This window comes from Rhinatrema bivittatum, chromosome 2, assembly GCF_901001135.1.
Source record: "Rhinatrema bivittatum chromosome 2, aRhiBiv1.1, whole genome shotgun sequence".
Taxonomy (NCBI): domain Eukaryota; kingdom Metazoa; phylum Chordata; class Amphibia; order Gymnophiona; family Rhinatrematidae; genus Rhinatrema; species Rhinatrema bivittatum.
The window spans coordinates 630,215,584-630,236,962 of record NC_042616.1 but is presented as its reverse complement, the minus strand read 5'-3'; the positions used below and the strand labels follow the sequence as shown (position 1 = coordinate 630,236,962).

General features: G+C 41.8%; 1 protein-coding gene across 6 annotated transcripts in view; it reads left to right on the top strand.

The window, feature by feature from the left end:
- Window positions 1–21,379, top strand: part of PCMTD1 (protein-L-isoaspartate (D-aspartate) O-methyltransferase domain containing 1) — a 237,895-nt gene that overhangs the window by 116,375 nt on the left and 100,141 nt on the right. For all 6 annotated transcript variants that reach the window (XM_029591264.1, XM_029591263.1, XM_029591261.1 and 3 more), the window contains one exon: window positions 6,781–6,952. In XM_029591264.1, the coding sequence (XP_029447124.1) occupies window positions 6,781–6,952 (172 nt within the window). The remainder of the gene's footprint in view (window positions 1–6,780; window positions 6,953–21,379) is intronic.

Genomic DNA, 21,379 nt, shown 5'->3' with positions numbered 1-21,379 from the left:
ACTTACTTAATTTTCTTCTTCTGTTTTTCCTGGTTGTAAGGCCGAAGCGCGTATGGGCTGGTTAGCGTTTTTTGGAGTCCCCACGCTATGTTTTATGTTTTGCTGGTGAGACTGTATACTATACGTTCATTACTGTTTCAGGTATATCTGTATCATGTGTATGCCTCCGGTGTTCCAATCATGGAGTTTAGCCTCAAGTGGCTCATGTTATGCTCCTAGGGGAGACTTGTGGGAAGGGGGGACAACAGGCGCTGTTTCCTATGCGTACCCCACATGGGATTCGCCGTGGATTCGCGAATCACTGAGGTGGGGGGGGGGGGGTTGGGTATCAGCAACAGCTTAGTATGCAATATGGGGTGGAGTTTTTTCGTGTGGGGGTGCACAATCAGAGTATGGAGGTTCACTATTCATCTCCAAGTGGCTCGGGAGGGTTTCTTTTTCATGACTATACATAGATCAGGATGGGCTTCTCAGTGGGGAAATTTCTTTGATTTGTGGCTCTCATGGTTAGCATAATCTCACTGAACGTAAAGGGTTTAAACTCTTTTCGTAAACGTTATCTACTCAAACAGGAATTACAGCTTTACAAAACTGACATAGCTTTTATACAGGAGACCCATTTAAAGAGGCGTCATGACCATTTAGTATCGTTTAGGGGTTACCCTCATGCTTATTTGGCATCCTGCAGCCCTCGTACCAAATATACGGGCACTGGCATCTTGATCTCAGCACATATGGTGTTTGAACATGTACTCCATACGGTTGATCCCGGAGGGAGGTATGTGCTTTTAAAAATACGTCTGGGCACTGTGGTTTACACGTTATTAAATATCTATGCCCCCAATAAAGACCAGGGTGCATTCTGGCAGACCATCCAGAAGCTTCTGCTTACTCATGCTGAAGGTGCTATTATTATTGGCGGGGATTTTAATCTTACCTTATGTCCGGAGTTGGATAGCTCTGCGACTACTTTACCCGTCAAAGCCTCAGATAGATAGAAAATGTTTAAGGGGGATTATAGATGATTGGCAGCTGGTGGATATCTGGCGGAACCGTAATCCCAGGTCCCGGGTGTATACCTACTTCTCGGCACCCCACCAGAGCTATTCTCGTTTAGACTATTTCCTAGTGGATAGGGGGCTGAGCAATCAGGTTCGTGCAGTGGACCTAGAGGCTATCTCATGGTCTGACCACGCCACTATTAGGCTCACAGTCATCATGGGCAGTGGCGATACTGGGGACAGATATTGGAAATTAAATGAATCCTTACTGCAGGATGATGACTTTGCTAAAGACCTTAACAAGTCTCTCCAGGAATATTTCCAAATTAACGGTCACTCTTCTCTTAGAGCGAGTACTATGTGGGAATGCTCTAAGGCTATAGCTAGGGGCATATTGATTTCCAGAGCTGTGGCCTGTAAAAGAACAAGAGCCCAGGCTAGGCAGGATTTGCAGTTACAGATTACGGTGCTGACGAGGGAACATATGAGAACCCAATCCTCACGATGCTATCGAAAATTGCTGGCATTAAAGGATAAACTAGCCCAACTTAACAACTCTAATATCCTACATGCCCTAGAACTTACGAAGCAAGTATATTATGAAGGGGGTGATAAAGCGGGCCGCCTTTTGGCCTGGCAATTGCGCTCTAGAATGGTTCAGAATAACATATCTAAAATTAAAAATGAGTCAGGGGACGTTCTGACCTCCACTGAATTACGGAAGACTTTTTCGGAATTTTATAGCCTTCTGTACACAGCCCAGTCCTCTATACTTAATTCGGACATTATACACTACCTGAGTAGTGTGACCCTTCCGGTTCTGACCTCGGAACAAAGCCAAGCCTTAGACGCCCCTATTACTGAAGGAGAAGTGTCCTCAGTGATTAAATCGCTCAAATTAGGAAAAATCGCCCGGACTAGACGGCTTCTCAGGAGCCTACTATAAAAAATGTGCTGGTACTTTAGTGGGACCTTTGACCGAATATTTTAATAGCCTTAGAGAGGGGGGATATATTGAATCACACTCTAACACTGCAGGGGTCACTATCTTGGCTAAGCCGGGGCGGGATCCTTTGTTGTGCAGCTCATACCGCCCTATATCACTTATTAACGTAGACTTTAAAATCCTTGCCCGAATTTTGGCAGTCCGCCTCAACCAATTTCTACCGGGCTTGGTGCATACAGACCAAGTGGGATTTGTCCCTCAGCGAATGGCGGCTGACAATATACGTAAGGTCATTGACCTTGTGTGGTGGGTGCGGAGAGAGCGTATCCCGGCAGTGCTACTCTCATTAGATGCTGAAAAAGCATTCGATCTTGTGCACTGGCCATTTCTATTCCACACATTACAAAAATTCTCATTTGGCCCATACTATATTAAGTGGATTCAAAAGTTGTATGACCAGCCTCAGGCAAAGGTTAAGGTTAACAACGGCTATTGTATGGCGTTCAATATTGGCAGAGGTACTAGATAGGGGTGCCCGATGTCCCCGCTATTGTTTGCCCTGTATATGGAGCCCCTGACCACCAAAATTCGAGCATCCCCGGATATTCAGGGGGTACAGATAGGTTCGTCTCAATACACCCTTTCACTGTTTGCTGATGACGTTTTACTGACACTAACTGACCCAGAAAGGTCCTTACAGGGCTTCAGCAGGGTTTCAAGTCTAAAGGTGAATGTTGACAAATCAGAGCTGCTGAATATTAATCTTGATCCTACAAAGGTACAGATCCTACGGGACAAATTCCCCTTTAGATGGGCTAAATCCTCCATAAAATATTTGGGGGTCCAGATTATTCCCAACTTACCTGATCTATATGCCCTGAACTATACCCCGCTGGTTCGTAAAGTCACACTTGATATGTGTAGATGGAATAAGGGAAGTTTTTCCTGGCTGGGTAGGATCGCCATTGTTAAAATGTCCATTCTACCCAAGCTGCTTTACCTCTTTACGTCTCTGCCGGTATATATCCCTTCCCCCATTCTCCGTAACTGGCAGAAAAAAATCTTTGATTTTATTTGGCGACGGAGACCGCCGCGACTGGCAAGACAGGTGTTATACCTTCCAAAATCACAAGGGGGTCTGGGGGTTCCCAATCTTGCGAGATATTACTGTGCCGCTCAATTGAGGGCGATTATTGACTTCCATCGTCAGGCCACTCCGAAACAATGGGTACTAGTGGAGCAAGCAATGTTGGGCCCGATGGCCTTATTTGCGATGCCATGGCAACCCCGACACACTTGGAGGCCCATTAAAGTTATGCCTTGGGCATTGCAAGTAACTCTCACTATTTGGTCTCATAACTGTAGGGGCCTTCTTGGGGATTCTAAGTTTTATTACCAATCATCTTTGATGCATAACACCCACTTTCCGAGTGGCTTCCAATCTTTACGGTTCCACCACTGGCGGGAGAGTGGGATCACCACAATTGGGCATCTATTCTCACAAGGTGCAATCTCTCCCAGGGACCAGTTCTTCGAGACTTACCACCTTGATCATCATGATTTCTTAGCACATGCACAAGTTACCCATTACATTCAAGACTTGCAGAGGGATGGGATCCTGCGGGATGGGCGGACTCTCTTGGAGACTTACTGTCGATACAGCGACAAGCTCAAGGGAACGATATCTAAATTGTATCTGTTGCTATTCCCACCATTGCCAGAGCGCCACTCTTTCATAGCACACTGGGAGGCTGACCTGGGAAGGCAATTGGGGAAACAAGCCTGGGAAGAAGTATTTAATAACGCAAGGAGGTGCTCTATATCTGCTCGCATGCAGGAAAACTGCTACAAAATCATCTATAGATGGTACCTTACCCAGAGCGCCTACATCGCTTTTCCACCTCCGTGTCTGATTTGTGTTAGAGAGCTTGTGGGAATAAGGGAACGTTCCTGCATATTTGGTGGGGATGTCCTATTCTCACTCCGTTATGGAAGGCGGTCTTTTCATGGCTGTCTACGGTGCTGGGGATTAACTTTCGAGTTAATGTTGAATCTGCTTTGTTACACATTTTCCCTGACACCATTGACAAACCAATGCAAAGATTTTGTATGCAAATGTTTATCGCCACACGCAGTCAGATTGCCTTACATTGGAAATCACCGCAGACTCCGAGACTTCACACTATTGTGGATTTATTACATAAATACCAGCAGATGGCCTCATTGACTGCTACTAAACATAACAAAGTGGCATCCTATCGTAAGACTTGGCAACCCTTTATAGACTTTACATCTCGGTGAGGGCTCATCTGATACGGAGGAAAGTGTGGAGGTGGTGTGACCTACAGGAGGGTTCCCACTTATGGACAGTTCTACAGCTCTCTTGCAGCGGAGGTGTATCGAGGGATTTCTCTTGGACTGCTGTACTTTCCAACCCCACTACAATCTTCATCCTGGCTTCCGTTAGACTTTATGGATTCTCTTGGCATTTTTGTGTTCCGCTAATACTTCACCTTTGGGGAGGGGAAGCGTAGGGGGAGGGGTGGGGGAGGGAGTAGTTTCTTGAATTTTCTGACCATGGTTCAGGTTATTATGTGTTAATACATATGTTCTATTGTTTTGTTGCCTGGTTGGTGAAAACTTAATAAAAACAAAATTACAAAAAATGTATAAAGCTTCAAGATCACTAAGATCAGTAGGGCAAAATCTTCATGATATACCATTGGTTAGCCTGGTGGAAATTCATGAGGGTAGGGTTACTGAATGCTGTTTGTTTGGAAAACAGGTGACTGCACTGTTCTTGAAGAATGACTAAGGTAAACCTGATAAATCAGTGATGTGCACTGAAATATTGCTGCATTTGTGCTGGGGTGGTGATTTAACTCTGATCTTCCGCTTGTTCTCTGTTGATGGCTGTAGCTTGTCTGCAGTTTTTGTTTTGATAAAAGAATGTTATTGTTTTTATAAGACTTTTATTTTATATGAATCTTTGTTATCTGTGAAGATTAATTTTATTTCTAGTTCTCAATTAATTGATCAGGTATTTTTTTAATCTTATTTTTAATTAACACTCATAATGGTATGATGTAGTATCTTGAATTTTTAATCCTATTCATACCTTTCTATCAGTGGCTGTTAGGAATATTCCAAGCCTTTGACTGTAACAACATTAGAATTCCCAAGACTTAGTTCTATTTTTTTTTCCTCTAAGGAATAAAAAAATGACATATCTTTTTAGACATGCTCAGTCTGTTTCATGTTTTTTTGCTTAAGCTATTCAGCCTTTGTCTGTTCCCTCTGGGATTTAGCTTGTGTTACAGCTATATCTATATAAAATGCCTCCTTAGAGAGATGTTTGGGTTTCCAGGATTTCCATCAATGAATGCACTAGAGATATATTTGCATATACTGTTAGCTGCAAGAATATATAAGGCGATTCATTGTGTTTATCCTGAAAATCCAATTGCCTGGCTGTCCACGAGAACAGGTTTGAGAATGTATGCCCTAAACTGTAGTATTGGGTTTCAGCCACAAACACAGATGATGTCTACCTGCATGAAGTCAAGTTTACTATCTTTTGGCCATGTGGAATGGAGAAGCAGCCTATGGATTAGAGCAGCAGGTTGCAAACCAGGGATGCCTGAATTCAAATCCTGCTGACAACTCCGTTCCCTCAAGTACAAACTTAGGCCCTGATTTACTATGGCTTTTCTCTCATTCTATGTCTATGGGAAAAAATAAAAGCTTAGTAAATGAGACCCTTAGATTATTAGCCTTCCATGGTCAGGGAAATGCCTATGGTATTTTATTGTAATCTGCTTTGAAGTGGTTGCACCAGTCATGAAAAGCATAATATACATAGAAGAAAATAAATTAATTAAATATGTATTCAGACATAAAATGAGTGAAAATGGTTAATATATTTGGCCCTTTGTTTCAGATTTAGTTGGTTACATTTTCAATACGTTTTAAATTGTATTTCACTAAGTGCATCGCTCTTTTTTTAATCTTGGCCTCTCCATATCGCCGGATGTCCTTGAGTCTTGCATTCTGGCAGACATCTAGGCTTTGGTAATTCCCAGATGTGTAGATCCATTGAGGCTGCTTGTAATCAGAGAAAATATTGTTTGCTTGTAGTTGCTTTCTGATGAAAGCAGCTCAGTGGATTTGCACAACCTATCCACCTTCCCTTGAAATGTCGCACAAAAAGTTCTCTGTTTAAGCTATGCATTAAAGGGTGAAGGGTTGGAATGTATTCCTGGGATATGCTGGTTGCCTGGCAGTTGTATGAAAAGTTCCTACTGCCAGCTAAGGAAACTTCTTCGATGCAGCCCAGTGGTCAGATCAAGTGATCATATGTATGAATTTATTGAACAACTGTTGGAGAACAACAATTACAGCAGTATACAAGAACACAAGCTTTTATACAAAGTTTAACATAAAATGTTTAAATCAAGACTAAGAAAATTAGAAAATTTTAATTTACACAATTTTTTTTTTTTTACTGATGACAGATGTTTACAATAAATTATTATTTTTTAAATATTATGACACCAAAAAAGTTTCATTTTAGCTCTACTACTAAAATTTCCTAAAACATTTGTCATTTTAAATAAAAAATAAAAAAATAACCAACATTGTCCTTAATGAGCAGAACCAGTTAGAACACTGCCCTGATTGGAAGTTATGGTTTCCAGAGCATATTCTGTAAATATATATCACTATGAAAAAAGCATGGGCATCTTTTAAAAGAAGTTTGTTGTACTTATTGGAATTTTGCTTTTTGTTTAAACAATTTAATGTTCCTTTTTTTTTTTTTTTTTCCTTTTTTAGGTTCGAGTTGTGTGAACCTGCCTTTGTGGTTGGCAACTGCCTGGAGATAGCATCCGATAGTCATCAGTATGATCGGATTTATTGTGGAGCAGGTGTCCAAAAAGACCATGAGAACTACATGAAAATTTTATTGAAAGTTGGTGGCATTCTGGTTATGCCAATAGAAGATCAGGTGATCTGAACATTACCATTCATTTTTATATAGAAAATATTTTTTTATATAAATAGGTTGTCCAGTATTTTACAGTATAAATATACCAAGTAAGTTTTAGATTTTTTCTATAATAATGTTAAACAATTTCATAAACAGTTGTTTCATGCTGATTGAAAGTCTTTTTTATTCAATTAAACTCTTCAACTGTTAAAACAAATTTTCCAGTTAGAGTAATCTTATGTTTTATTTAATTTCATTTAATTTTGTATTCTAGGTAAATTAGACATTTTCAGAATTCTAAAATAAACATTTCCTGATGCAGTATTGCTATTTAGAGAAATACAGGTGTGTTATAATTCTTGAAAGGTTAAACTTTGGTAAACAGGTTTTCAATTGATAGCAACTAAAGAATTATCCAAAGATGTTGATGTACAGGAACATTCAAGACCACATAGCATCCTTCTTGTCCTCTCTATATGTATGATGTAAACACTACATTCACTACAACATTTTTGGATCATTCTTAAAGTTTATTTAACAAGTATACCAACCTACTGAGAACTCTGTTATCTCCAGAATCATTATGACCACTAAAACTCAGCACTATAATTAATAATTACAATTCTTTGGACATTCATTCTATTTCTTATCTCTTTGAAGCTACATCTCCAGTCAATTTCTGTATCTCGCTAATGTCCAAAATGGTGAAGATATGAGGCTTGATGTGTTTTAAGCTATGCAGTAGCTATAGAAAGTCTATATCTGCTTCTCCTAGGACAAGCAGGATAAGTCCTCACAGATGGGTGATATCAGATGGAGCCCAGCATGGAAAAACTTTTGTCAAAGTTTTTAGAAGCTTTGACTGGCACACTGAGCATGCCCAGCATGCCACTATCCATGCGTCCACGTGAGGTCCCTCTTCAGTCTCTCTTTTTCCGAGTTGCAGTTGCCTCGCGGTTTTTTGGAGCTCTATTTCATCTTCTCTTTTTTGTTTTAAAATAGCATTTTTCTCCTCCTCTAATATCTGGTCCTCCTTCTCTGGTCAGTGTATCTCCTCAGCATCGACCATGCGCCGGCTATTTGTCATGACATCGTCTGGCTTTCAGTGGTGCCCCCAGTGCCTGTGGACCATGTCCGTCACGGATCCACATGAGGTTTGCATCCTTTGCCTCGGGGCATCGCACAACGTCCGAGGGTGTCAGCTGTGTGATCAGATGAGCCCCAAGGACCGTCGTGCTTGGCTCGATAAAATGGAGAAACGCTTTGGTTCCAAAAAGTCTGCTCCATCCACGCCCGCGTCGGAGACATTGACACGCGGGGGTCGAGGGGTACCACTTGATACGCTACCCCTCTGTACACCCCTGGGTGCATTATCCAGGGACCGAGGTGACAGTGACCGGACCTCCATGGTCTTGTCGCTTTCAAGAACGGTTGGATCCTCAGCCTCCTCAGTGCCGGGGGAAAGACTGGGCCGAGCATTGTGGGAGATCCCGGAAGCATAGATACCGGTCTCCATCCTGTTCCGGTGCAGTACTGGCGGCTGCCGTACTGCCACCAAAGCAACCCTGTGGTATTGAGGCCCCATCCTCCGATAGACCTAGGAGTCTCAGGCATTCCCCACCGATATTAGTACCAGGCATTGTGCCCCCTCGGACCCAAGGAGGCACCAGTGATGTCTCGTACCCCTCCCTCAGTCCTGTCCTCACCAGATTTTCAGGAGGAGTTGGACCACAGAGTGCAATGCTCCAAGCCCTCCGAAACATTGATCCGACCCCACCACAGATCCCTATACTGATGCCAGACCCCACCCCATCAATCTTGGCACCCCTACTTGAGCGTCTGGATTTTCTACTTGGTGCCCCTTCTGACGCAGCCTGTTCCCAAGGGACCTTCGGTTCCCCAGTAGCCACTGATGCCCCCCTCAGGAGCTATCCCCATCGTTGGGTCATCCAAGAAGGAAGACACATCTGGCGCCGAAGTCCCCAGGCCTCGCTTCTCTGAGACTTTGCCCTGACCCTCCAGCCTCCTGCGGCCTCCAGTAGCCCCATTGCCGCCGGGACCGTCGATTCCCTCGGTGCCTTCGGTCCCCTTGAGACCCTCGGAGCCCAGTGCCAGAAATTTACACAGGTCTCACCCCCGAAGCTCCCGCAATGGCCTCAGTGAGGAAAAAGGTCCTTATGATCCACAGGGGAATGATTCAGCCGAACGAGTGGTCCCTGAATCGGATGTGGTGGCTCAGATTTTCCACCGGTAGGGAACACCGGTTGTGGACCCCTTCACCTCCCCATACACCTGCAAGGTGAGCAATTGTTGTCCCTTTTGGTGTGGAATGGCCATCCAGCCTCCAACGCCTTCACCCTTCACTGGGGTACGGTTCTCCTGTACCATACCCTTCTCTTCCGCTCCTCCTGAAGACTCTTCTGAAGCTTCAACAGGACCAAGGGACCATGATCCTCGTGGTGCCCTACTGGCCCAGGCAGGTCTGGTTCCCTCTCCTTCAGGACCGGTTGATTAAGGATCCCATCAGACTGGGGACCATGCCCGACCTGCTAACTAAGAATCAGGGCGCCCTGCGCCATCCAAACCTCCAAGCGTTAGCCTTCACAGCTTGGATGTTGAGCACCTAGTCCTTCAGCCCCTGGATCTTTCGGATAATGTATCCCAGGTGCTGGTGGCTTCCAGAAAGCCTTCCACCAGGAAGTCTTACAGATTGAATTGGAAGAGGTTTTCTGTCTGGGGTGTGGTGCATGGCTTAGATCCATTCACATGCCTCCTTTCCAGATTCTTGGACTATTTGTGGCACCTTTCCGAGTCTGGGCTTAAAACCATCTCAGTGCTGTTAGTGCATACCATTGAGGTGTCGCTGGCACACCCATATTGGTTCAACCCATAGTAGGTTGTTTTACAAGGGGTCTGTGTCAGCTAAGGCCCCCACTTCAGTCTCCTGTTGTGTCCTAGCACCTCAACATCATTCTGGCATGGCTAATGCGTCCTCCTTTTGAACACTTACGCTCCTGCAACCCAAAGTTCCTCACCTGGAAAGTCATATCCCTAGTGGCAATCACTTCTGCTCATTGAGTTAGTGAGCTTCAGGCCTTAGTTGTGTACCCACCATACATGAAATTCTTTCACGATCTTGTGGTCCTGCATATTCGCCCCAAGTTTCTGCCTAAGGTTGTGACTGTTTTTCACATCAATCAGTTCATTGTTTTGCCCACCTTCTTTCCAAGGCCTCATTCCCATCCAGGGGAACGGGCTCTTCATATTTTGGATTGCAAGAGGGCTTTGGATTTCTATTTGGAATGCACAGCAAGTTACAGCAATCCACTCAACTCTGTTTCTTTTGATAACAATAGATTGGAAGTTGTGATGGACAAACAGACTCTATCTAACTGGTTAGCGGACTGCATCGCTTTTTGCTACGCACAAGCGAGCCTTCAGCTTGGAGGCTGAATCAAAGCTTACTCAGTGTGAGGGCCATGGCGACGTCGGTAGCCCACTTGCGGGTGGTTTCCATCACCGGAATTTGCTGGGCAAACGTGTGCAGGAGTTCCTACCTCAGGCCCTTTGGTTGGAAACAGGCTGTCTCCCTACTGACCAACAGCGACGCAGTTGTGCCCATTGGCACCTTGTTTAGTACCTGTTGGTCTTGGGAGCAGCCTGGAGCTTGGTATTCGCCCATCTGTGAGGACTACTGACCTACTTGTCCTAGGAGAAAGCACAGTTGCTTATCTGTAACAGGTGTTTCTCCTAGGACAGCAGGATGTTAATCTTCAGGAAACCTGCCTGCCACCCTGCGGGAATTGGGTTATCCTGCGTTTTGTTGTTTTATTTTTTTGCTCGTATTTTTTCTCTGTGTTATGAGACTGAAGGGATACCTCACATGGCCGAGCAGATAGTGGTATGCTGGGCATGCTCAGTGTGCCAGTCAGCGCTTCTAGAAATTTTGACAAAAGTTTTTCCATGCCATGCTCCATTTGATGATGTCACCCATCTGTGAGGACTAGTATCCTGCTATCTTAGGATGTTCCCAGATATTGAGATTTGTTTCCTTATAGCCTTAGAAGTAAAGGAAGTAATTTTAAAATGAGTTACGCATGTAAATGTAACTACTATCAGAGCAATTTTAAAAAGCCATTTATACACACAAAATGCACTTACCGGGTATATCCGATGGACAGAACAATGATATATTGTAACAATTTTCAAAAGCCTTTACATGGGTAAAGTGCATCTCCATGTGTGAAATCCAATTTTAAGCATGTAAATGCTTTTTAAAATTAGACCCATAATGCATTAAGATTCAGTTTTATTTATTTATTTTTATTTATTTAAAGGTTTTTTATATACCGCGGCACGTTCCAAACATCACCTCGGTTTACAATGAACCATAATTTAGCAACAGGCTTTACAATCAATTTAGAAAGAACAAGCATATATGTAATGAGGTCAATGACCATAGCAATAAATCAACATATATTACAATTGAATTTAGCCTAATCTCCTGGGAGAAACTATGTATAATTAGGTACATTCAAGCAAATGCAGTAAGAGGAGAAAGGATTGGGATGCATTTGGTGTGGGGTAAGAAGTGTATGAAAGTACATTATGTATTCAAATGATTTTTACCAGAGAGAGGTGACCTTAGAGTTAAAGTGTGTGAAGGAGAGGGGAAGGAGAGGACGGCAGTTTGAAGAGTAGGAGGTCATTATGTATAGGCTTGTCTGAAAAGCCAGGTTTTTAAGTTTTGTTTGAATTTCTTATGACAGGGGTCCAGGCGCAGGTCTGTGGGCATTTTATTCCAAAAGTTGGTTCCTGCTATGGTAAATGATCGTTCTCTCGTTGAAACATGCTTGATGTTTCCAGTTATTGGATTTTAGTTTTATGTTTTTGATATGTATATGTTTAGATCTCTAGTAAAACATTTTTCATTTGAAAAGGTGTGGCGTAAGGTGTGTTGCATGTAAAATATCTCCTTGTTTAAATGCATGCTAGTCTGATGCAACGACACATCAACATGTGAAAAGGGGTATAGACTTTTGATAGCCACTGTAAGTTGTTTTAATTACCATAGTTTTAGTTTTAAAATGTTTGAACAATTAAAACATGTCAAACATGTTGATATAAAATCTTTAATTTGTATTATATCAAAATAGATGTATTAATTAGGGAATTTTGTTGTGGCCCTCAAAAAAAGAGAACTGGTTCATGGTAGTTATATGGCAACCCCCAAGAAATGAAGCTAGATAAATACATGTAAATCATTAAATTAGAGCAAATAAACATATGTTAAATACATAGTAGAAGACAGATTGCTAGTTAAATGTTATGTTTTTTAGAACCAGAAATCTAGTTCAATCACACATTACTTAAACATGGTTTTATGTTATAACATAGTATGCAGTCTTTTGCATCAAAACAATCAAAGACCATAAGAGACCAATTTTGCACTAATATGCCATTTATATAAAATGAAGAAGAAACGTATCAGAAACCAAAATAATGCTGTCAAGATAATCCCCTGTCTCCTGCCCACAATGGGATACAAACAGGATTCAGACAAAAGCACCAATCAGATTTACCATTTTCTTATTTATTGTATTGATTCTTCAGGCGACGGAATTGAGCCTGTTTCCACAACAGAATTTTCTGGTAATAGATGAAGCTGAAGTGTCCATTTTTGACAGGACATGAAAGGGAGAAGTTTGCAGATAAGGACCAGGCAGGCTGAAGATCTCTCACATCAATGCACTATCTAATCACTCGCTCACAGTTTAATGCAGAATCCTCTGTAATTAAGTTGTCTTCCCCCTTCTGTAACATCAGACCAGATCTCTGTATTAGAAGAAGGTCTGTCATTTGTACCTTTCAGTATATTTTGATCCCTTTGAAGTTGAATTGCAGTTACAAACATTTATTCTGAATTTGCGGCTTAAGTTGTAATTTGCTAATTCAGATAATCTGGCTGTAGACAGAATTGGAGTCCTCCTGAGCTGGTTGGTTCAATGAATTGGTGTTACAGGACATTTAAAAACATTCCTGTGGGAGAATGACACGCAATTTGATTTTGGGTGAGAAGAGAACTCTTGTTGAATTATAATGGGATACTGCAATAATAAACCGGCCATCAAAGGTGGTGCCACAGTCATACTTGATAGAGAACAATATTGAAAGAAAGTATGTCGACAACTACTTGATACTGAGTTTTATTTACCTGACAGTGAAGATCCTACTCCACGATTAAAACAGCAGATTGACACCATGCTGGATGTGGCATTGGGAAGTAAGTGGCTGATATCTAGGGAAAACAGATTTCAGTGTGACCTCATCCAGTTGCCCCCAGTACTATATGTACTGCCTAAGATCCATAAATTCTTGGATAATCCACCAGGGCCCATTATTTCTGCATGGGGTTCAATATTCGAACAGTTGTCAAAATGTATTGATAAATTTTTGGCTCCTTTAGTTCCACTGTTAACTTCCTATGTTCGAGATTCTTCTGACATGATAATTATTTTGCAAAATTATTCAGGTCCAGTTCACAATGTTTTGTTGGCTACAATTGCTATAACTTTGCTCTATACCAACATACCACAGAATGTGGCATTAGATATCTTCACAACAGCCCTAGATTGAAATAGATCAGACGAACGCATTCAAACATCTTTCATACTGGATTTTGCCACTATGGCTTTAAAAATTTTTTTTATGGTTAATAAAAAACTTTTTCAGCTCATTAAAGAAGTGGCCATAGAGGCTTCTATGGCCCCGATGTGGCCAGTCTTTATGTTGAAAAATTTAAGGCTTCCTTATGCCCTTTTTGACAGTATTTGGCACTGTGGAAATGCTATATAGATATTTTCCTGATTTGGGTGGGTGAGAAGTCAGTTTTTTCTGACTTTATGTTGTGGCTTAATAGCTGTGATATTAACTTACATGGCACCTATACTAACAGCGGACTGTGTATCCTATATAGACATTTTGATACAGTTGATAGGTGGTAGATTCAAATATTTCATTCATAAAAAAATTGACAGATTTATTTATTTATTTAACAGCTTTTAATATACCGGTGTTCGTGCAAGCACATCACGCCGGTTTACAATAAACTTGAGAAAGGAGGAAATTACAAAAAACAGGGAGTGGGGGAGTGGAGCAGGAGCAAAAAGAGGGGGGGGGGAGAGGGGGGAGAGAGGTAAAGGAGGAAAGACAGCAGCTGAGAAAGGTACAAGGAACGTATCAGTATTTACAGGATAGGTTGCTTAAAGAGGTTAGAACAAGGTTGAATTTTTTACAGCGGTTAATGAGGAATAAATAGATTATATAATGATATATATTAAAGCTTAATTACAGCAGTTATGGTGGATTATATTGATACTTTATGTATATGTGTTTAATTGTTTAATAAGTTATTAGCTTATTTACAGCAGTTACAGCAGGTAATAACGGTGTCTTGATTTCGACATATAGGTTGTAAGTTTTAACTGGGTTACAGTGGAGCACGGTAGGAAGGTGGCGGGGGGGTGAGAGGTGGGCGGGGGTATAGGGAAAGGGTGAGGGGAGGGAGGGTGGGGGTATGGGTGGATGTGTTAAAATAGTTGAATTTATTTATTTTATTTTTATTTATTTATTTATGAACTTTTAATATACCGACATTCGTAGAACACATCACACTGGTTTACAATTAACTCAAGGAAAGGAAAATTACATTAAACGGGGGGGTGGGGCAGGCAAGAAAAGGGGAGAGGAGAAGGGCTGGAAACGAGAGAGACTAAGGGGCGGATTTTAAAAGGAGCGCGAATAGCCTACTTTTGTTTGCGCTCCAGGCGCAAACAAAAGTACGCTGGATTTTAGTAGATACGCGCGGAGCCGCGCGTATCTGCTAAAAACCTGGATCGGCGCGCAAGGCTATGGATTTTGTATAGCCGGCGCGCGCCGAGCCGCACAGCCTACCCCCGTTCCCTCCAAGGCCGCTCCGAAATCGGAGCGGCCTCGGAGGGAACTTTCCTTTGCCCTCCCCTCACCTTCCCCTCCCTTCCCCTACCTAACCCACCCGCCCGGCCCTGTCTAACCCCCCCCCTTACCTTTTTCGGGGGATTTACGCCTCCCAGAGGGAGGCGTAAATCCCCGCGGGCCTCTTGCGCGCCGGGCCGCGACCTGGGGGCGGGTACGGAGGGCGCGGCCACGCCCCCGGGCCGTAGCCACGCCCCCGGGCCCGCCCCCGGAACGCTCCCGACACGCCCCGAAAACGCAGCGCGGTTCGGGCCCGCCCTCCGACACGCCCCCCGACACGCCCCCGACACGCCCCCCGACACGCCCCCTCCGAAAACCCCGGGACTTACGCGAGTCCCGGGGCTCTGCGCGCGCCGGTAGGCCTATGTAAAATAGGCTTACTGGCGCGCAGGGCCCTGCTCGCCTAAATCCGCCCGGTTTTGGGCGGATTTAGGTGAGCAGGGCTCTGAAAATCCGCCCCTAAGAGTAGAGAACTGAAACGAAGTAAAGAGGAGAGAGTGGAGAGGAACCAAAATAGCTATAGAAACTTACAATATTTAATCATTGGGAGAGAACATAAAGTAACTTGGCTAGCTATATACATAAATATATTGTAAGGCGAGTTCTGCGAGGCAGGGTGGGCCTTGTCTAGGTTTGGTTAGTATCTGGGTAGACCTGCTTGAAAAGCCATGTCTTGATGCCTTTTTTAAAGTTGCGTAAGGATGGTTCTAGACGGAAATCAGTGAGAAGGGAGTTCCAGAGGGAGGGGCCAGCAATGGAGAAGGCTCTTTCTCTCGTGAGGGTAAGGTGTGCAGTTTTGAGGGATGGGGTGTGAAGGGTGCCTGCAAGGGAGGTTCTGGTGGAGCATTTTGAGGGTCGGAAACGTGGCGGTTCTTCGAGCCAGGGAGGGTTGTCTTTGTAAAGCATGTTGTGTAGGATGGTGAGAGTTTTGTATTGAAAGTGGAAAGGGATGGGAAGCCAGTGCAGATCCTTTAGAATGGGGGTGATGTGGTCCCTTTTGCGGGTGTTGGTTATGATTCTCGCCATTGAGTTCTGCAGTATTTGCAAGGGTTTAATAGTTGATGATGGGAGGCCTAAAAGAAGGGAATTGCAGTAGTCCAATTTCGATAGAATGGTCGTTTGCAGAACTAGGCGGAAGTCATGGGAGTGGAGGAGGGGCTTAAGTTTAAGGATGTGGAGTTTGTAGAAGCCCCCCTTTATTAGACTTAATGTGGGGTTTGAAGTTTAGGCATTGATCTAGTGAGCTGCCTAGGTCTCTTACGGAGTGCAGTGGGGTAAGGGCTGAGGCAGAGTTATGAGGGGTGGATATAGATGTGTGTTCCGGTTGCTTAGAGATGATGAGGATTTCGGTTTTAGATGCGTTTAGTGCAAGATGGAGGTTAGATAGTAGGAGATTGATAGAAACAAGGCAAGATTCCCAGAATTGCAGGGATTCCATGAGGGTTTTTTGAATAGGGATAAGGATTTGCACATCATCTAAAAAGTTCTAAAAAGTGGGGAATTGTAAAAAGTTGCAAAATAATCTACCACAAGGTCAATTTTTGCGCCTTGGGCATCTGTTTCATGTCTCAAAAGTATAGAATCAGAGCAAGAGAGATGTGTTTGCAGTTCCAGCAAAGAGTATATCCTAATGGCATTATTCTCCAAGCTTATAATCGAGGATGGTGGGCTAACAGGCATTTGTTATTACAATCTTAAAATAAGTCGCCGAATACGCATCCAGTATGTGTGCTTCCACACTCGTCACAGATTTTTCAGATTCAGCATGCAATTTGTAAACAGTGGCCAGTTTTTTACAATTTCACTCTATTTTTGCTGAACCGTTTTTATTTGCATTGCGACATGGACACAGTATTAGGGATTGTATGGTACATTCAGACTTTGGCTATAGCTTGAACAATAACATTGTGGCCACACAAAGTGGTCGTTTGCCTTGCGAGGTTTGTTCAGTGTGTCCCCATTCTTTTTCAGGATCTGAGTTGCCGTTGCATAGGCAGTCAACCTCCTATTCCTTTCTGGGTTCATAGAGTTTGAAGGGAAAATGTTAGTCTTTTCATGGTTTCAGGAAACTTAGGTTGAACTCCACCCCTGTCTCAGGAACCGGTCGGTCTTCTCAGTGAAGCTCAGAAGGTCCACTTACTTTTACTGGTAAGCGGTTGCTTGCAGCAGTTTTACTAAGAGTGTTATAAAATCGGCGCGTCCATGTGTGCGTGCGGGGGTCTTAAAATTGACCCTTAAGTTTTGAAGGGTCCCACATTTTCAGAATTACGTTTTGCCCCTGTTGAGTTTCAATCTAAGAGACATTGGGGAGTGGGGATTTGGACTCTTGAGTTGCTGAGACTTAAATAAAAATGGATTTTTAGACTTCATTCAACCCACTGGTTTAAATACGGAAATCGAGTGGTCAGTGTTTCTTTAAAGGAATGGAAGATAGGGAATAACAGGAGATTGTAAATGGCTGTTAATATTTCACTATGATTGGTTGGTAAGGATGGATAGATATAAGCCGTCTCCACCCATGTGGATCCCATGTGTTTTATATTGGGATATACTGGGATCCCATGTGTTTTATACTGGGATATAAGAACAGTGAAGGAGGGATTATAACAGCGGATGGCGATCGGTACATCTAAGTATCTTGTGATTGGTCTGTAAGTGTTTTATAACAACTGAGGGTTTTGTTGGCATTATTCAGTGCGCCACAATGTTGTTTGAACCTAGAACGGGATCGTATATAAGGTTTATGGCCTGTGCGGTTGTAAATGTCATAGTATTTTAAATATTGTAGACTTATCAGTAAATAAGAAGAGAATGGTAAATTATCTGACTATTGGTGCTTTAGTCTGAATCCTGTTTGTAGCCCATTATGGGCAGGAGACAGTGGATTACCTTGACAGCACTATTTTGATTTCTAATACCTTTTCTTCTTAATTTTATGCTACTGACATATAATTGCAAAATTGGTCTCTTATGTTCTTTGATTATTATTATATAGCATTACAACCTGTAGCTGGTAAATTTCTGAATACCAGTGAACAGTAGAGGCATTCAGTCTTGGTAAAAGTGTCAGTGAAACATATGTTGGCTGCATGCTACTCTCATATTTGTCAAACCATGGCTTGCAGTTGATGAGCCTCTTTTATTTGCAGCAATCACTGGAGTTATTCCAGAAAGGATGGGCTGACGATATACAAAGATTAAAATCTTATTTTGTATTTTTTATGTATATCAAATCTGTTACTTCTGTTTCAGTTTGCAGATTGTCAGGGAAGTCATGCCTTCTCAGACATTTGCCTTCTTTATCTTTTCCTGTTCCTTTCTTGCTTTCAGCCTTTTCTGTCTAGATGTATTTTTAGGTAGTTTGACCTTTGTTTAATGAGTTTTTATTTTTCAACGTATTTCCCCTTAATTTTATGCCATTAGCATCAAGATGTCTTTTGCCTGATTTATGTTCAGTTCTTGTTCTTGTACATTTTATAAATCTGGCTTTTGTTCTTTTGGTGCACTATATAGTATAAAAAAATACCAATTTCTTCAAGTTTTGTTCCTGATGTTTACCCAGGATATCTGTAGTTAGAGATGTACATTTTCAGAACCTTGAATTGCAGGGAGAAAGAGGGAAGAAATAGGAAAACTGGGAATGAAGTTGTATTTGTGTAGCAGTATATTGTTTATTGAATATTTTTGCTTGGACATTTATAATATTATCTGATACATAAAATTATATCAAAAACAATATTACAAAAAATGAACAGCCATTAAATATACTTATGTAAAATGGCTCATAGAATATGACAGTATATTTCATAACTGTTATGCATAAGGCAAACAATATGATAGACACGTTTAAGATCATTTCTAAAGAGCACAACATGGTTGAGGCATTTTAAGAAAGATTAGGGAACTTTTCCTATCTCCATATAAAGGAGCAGCCTATTATCCCTGCAAAATATACGTATCTTTCAAAAATACATAGAGCTACAGTAGTACTATTTAGAAGTTATTTTACTGATTTTTAAGAAACTGGGAAAACATATACCAAGTAGCTTGATATTAAATATAGTTTTAAATACACATGATTGCATTTCCCATTTTTCCTGACCTGTATTTTTTTCCTCTCATGTTTTTTTCCCTTAGGGAAAATGTTTTTTTCCCTGTCTTTACATTTCTCTGTCTGGAGCTTGGAAGCATGCCATGACATGTCAAGATTTGCCTTGTGCCATCAAAACACACCAGGAAGACTATTGGGTTACTTTGCGTAAGAACACCAAGTGAAAGTTTGAATTATGCCAGAAACTCAGAAAAAAATCCCTGGCATTTATAAAAAGAAATGCTGATAACTGGTCTCTCTCAAATCACTGCCCAGCTGCTTCCTATCAGTGCAAAGTCAGTGTTTGTAATAAAGGCATTTCAGGGTTTGTGCAGCCTCGGTCATCTTCAAATTCAGGGCAAGACACATTGCTTCTATCAACACTGGGTGCTCTTAGTAGATCCCACTAGGGACATCCCAACGTTTTCCTTTGTTTCCAAGAAGTTTCCATGTTCAAGGGGTGGAAATGAAGTTAGAGGTTTGATGGATCCTACCCACAAAATCCCAGTGGATAGTGGCTGGTTAATTTCCCATTTAACAGCTTCTGGTCATAGACAAATTCTAGTGTGCCACCATTGGCATCAGTTACCACAGACCAGTGGGCACTCCCAACAAATGTTCATGGATCTGGGAAGGTATAGCACATCAGTACACAATACATAGTCTAGGATAATTATACTGTCCAGTTATTTGGATCAAATTGTATTATGATCTAAAATGTCCTTTATCTATTCTTTTGTACTTCCAAGTGATTTTCCCTCCCATTTCACACATAGGAAAACGATTGGTGCATGTGACCAAAGCACACTTAACATTCTAAAATTGCCCTGTCTTCATTTTCACTATAGTCAATATCGTTAGGCTTTTCTATGCTATAAATAATATTTCCTTGTCTTTCTGCTATACCTGTCCAGAATCACTTGGGATTCATCCCTTTTCTCTCTGCTGATGAAGGTAGAATGTTCATTTATTTAATTCTTTTTATGTCTGATATCACTGATATTAAGTTCTGATGGAACCCTTAATATTCAGTATTCTCTACCTCTAGCTGCTGTGAGGTTTTTCCTGGTGCATCAGAAACCCTTAAAAAAAACTTTTTAATAAGGAAAGCTATTCTTTTTGGGCATCTGTTAGGGCCAGACTCCCAAGTAGAAGACTGAAGGAGTGAGCATATATTTTAATAGCTCCCTCCCCTCTCAGCAGAGGACATGGTTAAGCACAGTGGCCTTTAATTCCTAAGGCTATTTAATCGGAGAAGTCTGTCTTATAGCTTTTCTTTCCTTCGCGTATCAAAAAAAGAAAACTCAGATTCCACAAAAAACGTATACATATCTTGAAGTAAGACTCGATAAGCCTTAAATTTACTTTTAAGAGGAATCTTTGAAGCAGGCCAGGATATCAGAGTTAAATTTCTTTGGTGCTGTTTGTGAGGATCACACTGCTAGAGAGCTCCACTGTTTGCGCTGCTTGTGCTTCTTCAGAGGTGACTTCAGGTGAGCAAACAAAATTCACTCAGACAAAAAAAATTAAAAAGGAACAGGTTACAAGCAGTTAAAAGTAATCATCTTCAAAATCAGGTAAATCTAAATGCACGAGCTTGGACATTGAAACGGCTGCAGGAGTCAAGCTGAATTCAAAATGTCATTTCAGCGGGGATACAGCCTGCTTTCACTGAGAATATAGATTCTTATGAGGAGATGCCCAGGAATTAGTGATCTGTGTTCAGGCCAGAAAACTAGAAATCTTCAGACCTCAGAATTTAATGATTTAATGCAATTTGCCTTTAAAACATGGCAAAACCTAAATATTTCTGAAGAAACTGCAGCGCTGAATAACACAGTGCAGTCTGACCCTTGTCCTTTCCACTTAGCAAAGCAAGCCAAAATAGCAAGGTGTAAAGCTGATGGTGCGATTATGCTTTAAAACAAGTAGAAAGCCCAGATAATGATTATTATTCCCCAGAGGAAGATGTGGAAGTGGTAGTATGTTTATTCCATAAAGATGAAATAACACTTTTAATTATATAGGTTTCCAAGACTTTTGAACTCACAGAACAAAAGTCTGAGGAATCAGAATTGGGATCCTATTCTAAAGGCATAAAAAAATCTGCAATTTTCTTTTCCTTGCATCTAGAAATTGAGCGACTGAATTTTGCCAGCATGGAAGGCACTAGATTCTGGGCTAAAACATATAAGACTTTACCCATTTCCATCAGAAGTTCCTGAATGTTTGTTCCAGATACCTTGGGTAGACACGTTGGTTTCAGCAGTATCAAGAACAACTATCACACCCATAGAAACATGGGTTTCCCTAAAGAATCCCCAAGATAAGAAGGTAAAAGA